We start from the raw sequence: 10,413 nt of genomic DNA on the forward strand, positions 1-10,413 counted from the left end.
GCTGACGACATCTCATCATCCGCGCCAGTCCAGCCAGCCCGCGACCAGCGTCCTGCGCGGGATGGCACGCCTGAAAAGCTTGGGAGCGCACGGAGGCAGCAGGCTTGCTGTCCTCACCCTGGTGCTGGTGCTGGTAGGCACAGCGGCGGGCCTGTTAGCGCTGGGCGGCTTTGCCAGCGTCACGGCGTCGGTCGCGGCCGCCACCGCCACCTCTGCCTCCTCCGCCACCGCCGTCAACTGTCCTACCTGCCCCGCCTGCGACAAGGCCAACGGCAGCGTGCCAGCGCAGGCCGACCGGCCCTTACCAGAGCCGCCGCAGGATGCGCCCGAGGAGCCGGGCGACGAGGCGAAGGTGGCGGCGGCAGCGCGCGGCGCCGACCCCGCAGCCGCGGCGGCGCACCCGAGCGGCGTGCCGCTGCTGTGCGGTGGGCCCGGCGCCGTGCCGCTGGTGGCGGACGCGCTGGCGGCATCCACCGAGGCGCTGTACCCCAACGCGGCCGCCGCCTTCAGGCCCTGGGACAAGGGGTTCACCCAGGAGGACCTGGAGGCCACTGCCGAATACATGGGTGCCGACAAGCTGCGGGCAGACATCCACATGGTGGTGGAGGTGCGGCCGCCCGCCCGCCCGCGGGGGCGGCCAGCTGTGCTGGGGCATTTGGCCTGGGAAGGGGAAGGGGGCTGCGTCACGTGCTGCGCCCCGGCTGCCCCGCCTACCTGGCCCCCACACGATGTTCGTTGCCGCCGCCGCCTGCAGGTGCGCGACAAGCAGCTGATCTTCCCGCGGCAGCAGGACGTGTGCCCAGGCTGCAACCAGGCGGTGTTCCACGTCAAAAAGGGGGTGGACAAGGGGCTGGCGGCGGGCGTGCTGCGCATCCCAGAAGGCGTGCCGCTGCTGCTCAACGTCATGGATCAATCCGTGTGCGACCAGGCGCGTGGCTGGGGGGCTGTCGGGGACTGGCAGGCAGGGGCCCGTCGATGGCGGCGCGGAGCTGGGCGTATGCAGGCATGCATGATATCCCGTCCCCCCAGCCAGGGCCGCGCCCCCTCCGCCGCTGCCCTCCTGCCCGGCACCTCGCGCTCATGGCTGGTCGGCTGCCGGGCCCGCTGGTGCGCGCAGGGTGGGGCCAGCTCCTGCGCCGCCCCCGTGTTCAGCATCTTCAAGGATTACCGAGACCTGGATGTGCTCATGCCGCACTTCAAGCCGGCAGGCTTGGACCCCCACTTTGTGCCCTGGGAGCAGAAGCAGCCCAAGGCATTCTTCAGGCGAGAAGAGGAGGCACGGCGCCCGGGCACGCCCCCACGCCCCTCGTGCCGCCGCCGCCGCCCGCGGCTGCCAGCCCGCGCTGGCCAGGCACGCACCCGCCTGCGTTTCTGCGCTCGCCATGCGCTGGGGCCCCGGGATTGCGCGCCTGCTCACTCCCCGGCTGCTGCCTGCCTGCTGCCGCTGCGTGCAGGGGCTCGCCAATCTGCAGCTGGGTCCCACTCAACGGCACCGCGGTTGCCGCATCCAAAAACTGCTCCCGCTGGGCCATCGCCCAGCTGTCGTGGGACCATCCCGACCTGCTCAACATCACACTCACAGAGAATGTGACTCAGTACGGCGGCCCCATGTTCGTGCCTGGCCCACACGTGTCCCACGAGGAGCAGGCCTGGTACCGGTGAGCTGCCCTGGTGTGATCTCTCTCAAACAGCTCTCTCTTATCCTGAGGGTGGGCCGCGCCGCATGCTGTGCACCGCCTGCTGCTTGAACCAAGCAAAGACGCCCATGTCTGCCTTGACCTGCCGCCCGCCCGTCCCAAGCAGGTACCTGGTGAGCGCCGACGGCAGCACGGCGGCCTGGCGCCTGGCCACGGTTCTGATGAAGAACAGCCTGGTGATCAAGCAGGCATCGCCGCGCGTGGAATACTACTGTGAGCAGCAGGCCGCCAGCGCTGCCTGAAGGGCCGGCCGGCACAGCGCACCGGCCTTGTCTTGCCTCCTGCTGGCATGGAGGGGGTCCCGTAATTGCATTGCAGACATGGCCGCCTGCACTCTGGCCGACCTGACTGGTTCCCCTCTGTGTGTGTGCTTCTGCAGACCACGCAATACACCCGTGCGTCCACTACATGCATTACTGGTGCGCCGTCGCCACTCCCATACTCCTCGCCTTCCAATTCCGCCACGGCCAGCACGCCACCTCACGCCGGCTACCTTTCGGGACCCTGCCAATGCCTTGCCCTCCCACCCCATCATCGCCACCGCCACCCACCCAGCCATCCCCGGCCCCCGCGCCTGCCCTGCCCTGGCCTGCAGGGTGACCAGCGAGACCGACCTGGTGGACATAGTGCGTGCGCTCAACGCCAGCCCGCAGAACCAGCTGACGGCGCAGCGCATCAGCGCCAACGGCCAGGCCTTTGCGGCGGCGCACCTGACGGAGGAGGCGCAGTGGAAGTACTGGCAGGCGCTCATCGATCGATACCTGCAGCTGTTCCGTGGCCCGATCGGTGGTGCGGGCAACGGCACGGTGGCAGGTGCACCAGGCGGCGGCGAGGCTGCTGCCACTGGAGCAGCGGAAGCCTCGGGCAAAGGCGAGGAGGAGCAGCAGCCTGAGGCGGAGCAGCCAGCGGAAGGAGAAGAGCAGCAGCCTGAGGCCAAGAAGGCAGCGGAAGGGGAACAGCAGCAGGCAGAGGAGAAGCAGCCGGCAGAAGGAGAAGAGCAGCAGCCTGAGGCGGAGCAGCCAGCGGAAGGAGGAGAGCAGCGGGAGCCGGAGCAGCCAGCACAAGATGGAGAAAAGGAGCAAGCGCAGCAGGAAGGAGAGCAGCAGGAGGGGGAAGGAGGCACGCCAAAGGAGGAGCAGCAGGCAGCGGAAAATAAGCCAGCGCGACGGCTCCGGCGGCTGCTGCTGTCGCACCAGCAGCGGCTTCATGACTGATCCAACCTTCTAATTCGCCTTCACTGGCCTACTGTTTCCATCTCGTTTCATGTGCATGCACTCAAAAAACAGTAAGAGGAGAGCAATGTACAGGGCATACGGGGGCATGCTGCCAAGATTTGAAGTGGCGATCATCATTCAGCGGTGGGCCACCAGATGCAGCGCATCAGAGGCCGGCCTGGCGGCGCTCTCCTCGCCATTTGACAGCTCTGACGCCGATCCATCCAGGTGCTCCTCTGCCTCTGCCTGGACTTGTGTGAGTGCCGGCTTTGCTGCAGCATCCCCCACACCCTCAGCTGGCTGCCCTGCCGACTGCCGTGACCTGACCTCTGCAGGCGCACCCTCGACCCCGCTGTGCTCCTCAGCAAGCTCGGCAGGCTCGCCCACAGCTCGCGCTGTGGCGCCACCCTCTGCCCCCTCAGCGCCCTCATCGCCACCTGCTGCCAGCTCCCCATCATCGAGGGGTGCCACCAGATCGCCACCGCTGGCGCCGTGCCCTGCTCCTGCGCCTGTCGGGGCGGGCGGCTGATCTACTGGCGATGCGGCCAGCGAGGCCTCCTCTGTGCTGCCCGCCTGGTTCAGCTCTGCCGCCAAGCTGCCCACGTCCTCCTGGCGCTCCAAAGGCCCTGGCTGCATCGTGCTGCTGCTGTGGTGCTGCCGCACCTCATCGGCTGCCTCTGCCGCCTCGCACGCAGCCTGTGCCAGGCCCTGCTGGACGCCGTGCGAGCTGCTGCGCTCAAACCCGCGCAGCTGCTCTGTGGGCGACACAAGCAAGTCGTCCCCGACAGCACCGCTGCTAAACGTGAGCCCGCTTGCGGCCAGAGCCGCCGCCGCCGCTGCTGCCGCTGAGCGCGGCTCCACTGGCGGCGGCGGGCTGCTGGCTGGAAGGGTGAAGGAGACAGAAGCCTCGTGAAAACCGCGGCGGGCCAGCTGCTGCGTCTCATCAGCCGCCGCCTGCTCGCCGGCCTCGTCAGCAGCGGCGCCGGCGGCAGCTGCAGGCAGGGCTGACTGCACCTCGACGCCCCCTGCTCCTGCTCCTTCACCCGCCTGCTCCCTCTCCCTCTCCTGCTCCAGCTCGTGCGCCGCAGGCTGTGCGGCTGGCGCCTGCAGGCCGGCAGCAGGCTGCGCCTGCGCCTGCGAGCCCTGCGACCCTAAGCTGCGGATGTTGCTGCCGCTGCCGCTGCTGCTGCGGCTGCCAATCTGCTGCGACAGCGCCTCCTGCATGCTGGCCTCCACCTCGCTCCGCGCCACCACCTGCGCAGGCAAGAAGGAGCGGCACGGGCAGCAGGGAGTTGCTGCCAACTCCCCACACAGGCGGCAGCAACACAAGAACACAGCAGGCAGAGGCGAGGTGCAGAGCCGCAGCTGCCACACACATCTACTCAAGCAGCACTAGCAAGCAACCACCGGTAGCATCAGCAGCGCACCTGGGCAAACATGCTCTCCACCACTGCGTGCACCTCGCGCGCATCCTCAATCGCCTGGGCGCCGTCCTCAGCTGCTTGGGCGCCCTCACCCGCCATGCCCTCTGCCTCCTCGCCACCCCCCACCGCCTTGGCCCAGCTGGTGTTGTCCTCGGAGATGGTGGTGGTGCGGCGCTGCGCAGCCAGCTCCAGCGGGACGCGCGTGCGGATCCAGCGGCGGCGCCGCACAAAGTCCGAGATCTTCTTCTTGCCGCTGTTGGGCTGGAAGGGGTGCCGCACGTAGCCAAAGTCCAGGCCTGCAGCAGGGCAGGGATGGCGAGGGAGTCGGAGGGAGGCAGGGTGAGCGCAGGCTGCGAGGGGTTCAAGCCCAGATCTGCCTGGCGCCTGGCCCCACGCTCCACCAGCCGCGCATCAGCTGCCAATCAGGGCACGGGAGCGCTGTGTCGGCCGCCAGGCGCTGCCGCGGCCCGGGTCTGCGGCAGCGCACCATAGGACCAGCCGTCTGGGTCGCAGGCGTCGATGATCTGGCCGCTCAGGTCCAGGTGCCACTTGGCCTCGCACCACTGCCAGCCCTCGGGCAGCGGCGGCGCGATGGACCCAAAGTCGGGCCCCGCCAGGACAGGGAAGTTGTCGTGCTCGCGGCGGGACCAGTGGTTGACCTGCGCAGGCGGGCGGGGGCGACGTGGGGGGTGGCAGCCAGGCTGGCAGGCTGTGTGGCTGCGGGTGTGGACGTCGGTGGCGTGTGCGGGCCCTGAGCCTGCCCAGGGCAAGCCACCGACAGAGTGGAGTGCGGCCAACTGGAGGGCAGCCAGGGCGGCCCAGGCGGAGGCTGCAGCAGGCCGGCGTGCAGCGGTCGGCTGCTGGATGCTGGGCGGGTGCGCGGCGGCGCACCTTGTCTGTGGGCAGGAAGTGGCCCGGCCAGGTGTGCCCCCAGCCGCGGAACGGCTGCAGGGGCAACAGGAAACAGGGCTGAGCATGCCGGACAGCGAGGGTGGCGGCCACAGCAGCAGTACCGTGCTGGCCAGCCAGCCCAGCCTGACGCCGTAGTACCGTACTGCGCCCCAGCCCGGCCTCCCACCTGCAGGCGCTGGTTCTCAAACACCTCCTCTATCACCGCCTGCCCAGCCAGCTCCGGCGGAAGGTGGGCGGGCATGGAGGGGCGGAAGTCGCGCTGTGCCGCGGTGGGGCTGCAGGTGGGGGGCAGGCAGGCGGGAGCGCGCCGAGCGTGGCTCAGAGCAGGCTGCTCGGGGCAGGCAGCAGGCAGCGTGGCGCGGCACAGGGCCAGGCACAAAGGAATCAGCGGGGTGGCGCTCGGCGGGGGCGGCGGGCAGGCGGCACCTGAGCATCTGGTCTGGCGACAGGGCGGCGGGCTCGCTGCCTCCATCCATGCTCTTGCGCTGCACAGAGGCGAGGGCGCAGCGCTCGGCTGGTCGGTGGCGTTGCCGAACGGACGGGCAGCAGGTTGAAGCGGGCAGCGGGCATTGGTGCAGCGCAGGCGTGGCAGAAGACAGCCGCGCGTGCCCGCAGGGGCCTGCCCCGCCATCATCTCACCTCCCCAGGCGAGCCGGGCTGGCCGGTAGGGGACAGCACTCCCCGCAGCTTCTTGGCAAATGCGGTCACAGAGGAGCCTGCAGGGAGCACGGCAGGCAGCGGGGGGCAGCGGCGGCGGATGAGCGGCAGCTCCGTCACGTGTGCGGCAGGATGGATGCGTACGGCACGAATCGCGGGCCACAGCAAGCGGCAGCACCCCACCCACCCGACTGCTCCGCCAGCCCTCCCTGCGACCTGCTGTGTGCCATGCCGCCGCCAGCCCGCGCCGGCGACAGGCTGCGCTGCGGCGACAGGGCGGAGCCGGGCGGCAGGTCGCCTGGCAGCATGCCGCGCTGCGATGAAGCCGAGCCTGCCAGGGCCGCTGGCAGCCCCGCGGGCAGCACGCTGCCTATGGCCGCGGCCGACTCTGACAGGCTGCGGGGCACTGCCAGCGCCGACTGCGCTGTGGGGGAGGTGGCGGAGGGCGAGATGGCGCCCACAGAGGGCGGCGAGCCCGGGGCGCTGCTGCCGCCTGCGCCCGCCGCGCCGTGCGCCGCCGCCAGGCCGCTGTCTGCCTCGACCTCCCTCAGGGCGCTGCACTCATCAAGGGGTGGCGCAATTGCACAAAATGAACGCTGGTTGAAACTAACTCGCACCCATTAATGCAGCCGCCGACTCCGGCAGCTGGAGGCGGCAGCGGCAGGGCAGGGTCACCTGAGGCGGCTGGCCACGCTGCCGGGTGCCGCCATGCCTCCCGCCAGCGCCGCCGCCCCAGCTGCGGGCGACGCGGCGCCGCTCGCAGCGCCTGCACGACAGCCGGTGGCGCAGCAGGGTGGATTGCGGGCAAGGGGGTCTGTGATGCTTCCGATGAGAGCAGGCACATGGCCAGCTCAGATGAGGACGCAAGCTTGTTGGTGCCGGCTGTGGCGACGATAGAGGGGTGCTCACCCGACGCCGCTGCCGCGACGGCCCCAGCCGCTGCCGCCGCGCCCGCTATGGCCGCGGCAGCCGACACCCGCTCCTCTGGCGCCATGATGACCTTCTTGGTGCGACTCGGGGTGAAGGCGCCCTGTAGCACCGCAACGCACACGGCCGCAGGTGTGTGGAAACCTCTGTCCGAGCCGGCCGCCGGCTGCTCGACCAGAGAGGCTGTTCGGCTGCTGCACCCCCCCCGAGGCGCCCTGCCATCCTGCCCCCCTGCCCCCCTGCCTCACCGAGATGGACTTTGTGAAGCCCTTCATGAAGGAACCGCCCTGCTGCCTGCCGCCTGCTGTGCCTGCCGCCCCGACCGCCGCGCCGACGGCCGCGGCACTGCCCACAGCCCCCGCCATGCTGACACGCTCGGGGGTGGCTGCGCCCGACGCGCTGGGGCTCCTCGCCTGCGCGGCAAGCAGGCACGGCTTGGCGGCGACGGCCAGCACGGCGGATGGCTGCCTGGAGGGTGCCTGCGCAGAGCCATGCTGTCGCTGGCCACGAGCCATACATACGGCGCCGCCGCTGCGGGGCCTGCCTGCAGCGCACCACAGCCCCAGCACTTGCCCCTCACCTGCGCCGCAGCAATGGCCTCGGCATACCCCTCATACTTGATCCCCTCCGCCTCCACCTCCTCGCTCCTCAGCCCGCCCAGCAGCGACCTGGGGCTGCCGGCGGCGCCGCCCAGCGCGCCGGAGCCCGCGTCGCCGTTGGCGCTGCTGAGTGTGCGCGGCGCGCGGGGCGGCGGGCGGCGGGCTGCGGGCGGCGCCGGCAGCATCTCTGCCAGCCGGTTGACCAGCAGGCGCACTGTGTAGAAGATGAGGCAGGAGAGGAGCACCTCCTGCATGCTGTCCGGCACATCCACCACCTGCAGCCAAGCGCGGACGCCAGCAGCAGCAGCGCTGGCAGTGGGGCGGTGCAGGCGGCGGGGCTTCCCCAGACTGTAAAGAGGTACTCGTTTAAGCAGTGGACACGCGGCCCCTGTGGGGGTGCAAGAGTACCGCCGTTGCCCAGGGCCCCACAGTGCCAGCACCAGCACCCACCCACATGCACCCCACCACCAGCTCACCTTGAACAGGTAGTGGGTGAGCAGGCCGATGGTGTCCTTGGGGTGCGCGGAGGCGTGGTGGATGAAGAGCAGCATGTCCACCACCAGGCGCAGCGCGGTCAGCAGGCACAGCGCGGCCAGGCTCCCCAGCAGAACCCGCGCCTCCACGACATCCCCCAGCACAGGAGCCGCCGCCGCCAGCCGCGCGTGCAGCAAGACGGCCCAGGGCGCCAGGTGCCGACACGCCGCCGGCCCCGCCACCGCCTCCAGCAGCCCCGCCGCCGCCGCGGCGGGGGCCTCGCCCGCGGCGGGCGCCGCCACGGGCGCCTCTGGCGCCGCGGCCGCCGCCACCGCCGCGCCCAGCGCCTCTGCCGCCTCCGTCACCGTGGTGTACTGCTCCAGCACCTGCCGCAGCGCCTCGAAGTTCTTGCGCTGCCCATCCCGAGCGCCTGCCGCGGCAGGGAGCCGGGGGTGGCATGGAGCACCAGTGCGGCCACCAGTCGCTACCTATTTTGACAAGGACCGCAGCCTGCCTAGCCAGCAGCAGCAGCGTGGCCACTGCCTTGGCGGGAAACCGCGGCTGGGCACCCCCACCGCACCCACCCTTGTCAATCATGGCCTTGATGAATCCATTGGGCTTGGTGATGAAGCGCACCACAGACCGGATCTTGTATTGGGTGCGCCCCTCGGGCAGCGCAGTCAGGCTGCTCAGCACCACCGGCCTGCGCCAGGACGCAGGTGGAGGACGGGGGATGGGCGGGCAAGCATGCGGCCGGTGGCACGTCGGTGCATGCATGCCACGGCAAGGCGGCGCTGCAAGCGTGGCAGCTTGCGCGGGTGTGTGGGCAGGCCAGGGCGGCGCCGCCTCACCTGAACTTCTCGCCGTGCATGGCGGTGGTGAGCACGGTGGTGAGGATGCGGTAACTGGTGCCGGGGCTGATCTCCTGCAGGCGGTACAGCTCCTCATTGCGGTACTGCAGGCAGCGAGCGGGGGCAGCAGGGGGCCGCCGGCAAAGCAAGCAGGCTTGAGCAAAAGATTGGAGGATGGCCAAGCGCGCACGTGCGGGTGGGCCCGCTCGCTGCCCCAATGCCAACGTGAGGCGCAGAGATGCGTCTGGCAGGGAATAAACGATTCCCTTGATCAATGACGGCGGAGTGCCGCTGCCCGCGACAACTGCAAGTGTTTGGCCCAGCCTCCATGCCCCACCTTGGATCCCATCATTGTTCCTGAGTAGGAGGCGCGGCGCAGCATGCCGGCCTTCAGGCCAGCCGTGTCGCGCAGCGGCGGCGGGGTGGGCCCCACCGCCGCCGCCTGCACCGCCTCTGCGCTATCCATCCACGCCGTGGTGCTGTACTCCTTGTTGCTGGCTATCTCGTTGAAAGCTTTCTGCAAGTCGAGAAAAGGCCAAGTGGGCAACGGCGGTGGAAGACAGGCAGGCGAGAGGCCAGCAAGTTGCAGAGCGGGCGGCAATGCAAGTGCCGCCGCCGCGGCCAAGCTGGTGGCCTCGGCGGCGCCTACCCTGAGCTCCGTGAGGCCTCCATACAGCATGAGGAAAGCAGAGTCGACGGAACAGTCCAGGACAACGTCCAGCAGCTCCTTCCCCTCCTCGTTGGGCGGCCACACCGGCCATCGCTGCTCCAGATCGCTGCTGGCCATCCCGACGGCTTGACAGCGGCTGTTTCACTCGAAGTAGCCAGCGAGGGCGGCCCGCGAGAGCTCAGGGAGCCGGCAAAGCAACATAACGCGCGCCTTCCTGTCCGTGGCCTCCGCTTCTGCCAAGACACCAGGATCAGATGCTCATGTTCTGTTTGCAGCTGCAGCTCTTACGTGGGTTACGTGGGCTCCTGCCCCGTGGCGGCCGGTGAGCTGGCGGCGGGCGACGCCAACGGAGCACTGCGGGAGCAGGTGCACAGGAGCATCTTGTCAGCATAGCACATCCCCTCTCATACCAGCGTGTTCTCGTTGTGTCCTCATTGAATTAGGGGAGTAGGGACATTCAGCAGCGGGTAGCCAGGCTGGCCGGCGGCACGAGCGAGTCCCGTCGCTCCCTGTCACTTGGCCGTCAACGCGGCCGGATGTCCACAGGCCCCTGCACTCGGTTCCACGCACTGCGAGGTGCTGGCGTGGATACGCTGCCGTAGTCCGGCATTCAAGTTGCCAGCGAATGCTGCACAACAGCGCATGCCGCCGCGGCATGTTGTCGCACCGTCAGCACCCGTTTTGTAGGGCAATAGCGCTTGGCATGTCGGCCACTTGCATTTGGGTATTTGCCACGCTCACAACCCGATCTGACACTCCTTGCAAGGCAGCACACAGCCTTGCATGCAGAAGTCATGGCCAACTGAGCACCCCCGCTTCGTCCTGCAGCAATGGCTCGCCGCACAGTCGGTGCTGCCCTACTCGGGCAACTCTTGGCGCTCATCATTGCCCTGACGGCGGTGTGCAGCGCCAGCCTCGCCCAGCAGGTGCGCACTTTGCCCGCTCCAGCACCCGGTGGACCTCCAAAACTCACGGAATAGAGGGCCCC

General features: G+C 69.6%; 2 protein-coding genes across 2 annotated transcripts; one reads left to right on the top strand and one right to left on the bottom strand.

Moving 5' to 3' along the window:
• Positions 1–61: 61 nt before the first annotated feature.
• CHLNCDRAFT_133347 (hypothetical protein) lies at positions 62–2,911 on the top strand (the record flags this gene model as incomplete). Its single annotated transcript, XM_005851781.1, has 7 exons — positions 62–607; positions 755–916; positions 1,118–1,308; positions 1,455–1,658; positions 1,804–1,910; positions 2,077–2,116; positions 2,293–2,911. The coding sequence occupies 7 exons, from the start codon at positions 62–64 to the stop codon at positions 2,909–2,911; spliced, it is 1,869 nt and encodes a 622-aa protein (XP_005851843.1).
• Positions 2,912–2,942: 31 nt separating this feature from the next.
• On the bottom strand, positions 2,943–9,542 carry CHLNCDRAFT_56537 (hypothetical protein; the record flags this gene model as incomplete). Its single annotated transcript, XM_005852106.1, has 17 exons — positions 2,943–4,165; positions 4,339–4,631; positions 4,823–4,994; positions 5,227–5,280; positions 5,414–5,522; positions 5,674–5,732; positions 5,887–5,963; positions 6,092–6,459; positions 6,580–6,670; positions 6,814–6,934; positions 7,080–7,244; positions 7,412–7,705; positions 7,907–8,334; positions 8,489–8,607; positions 8,756–8,859; positions 9,093–9,272; positions 9,405–9,542. The coding sequence occupies 17 exons, from the start codon at positions 9,540–9,542 to the stop codon at positions 3,050–3,052; spliced, it is 3,888 nt and encodes a 1,295-aa protein (XP_005852168.1). The 3' UTR covers positions 2,943–3,049.
• Positions 9,543–10,413: the final 871 nt, after the last annotated feature.

Source organism: Chlorella variabilis (genome assembly GCF_000147415.1).
Source record: "Chlorella variabilis unplaced genomic scaffold CHLNCscaffold_1, whole genome shotgun sequence".
In the NCBI taxonomy this organism is placed as follows: Eukaryota; Viridiplantae; Chlorophyta; class Trebouxiophyceae; order Chlorellales; family Chlorellaceae; genus Chlorella; species Chlorella variabilis.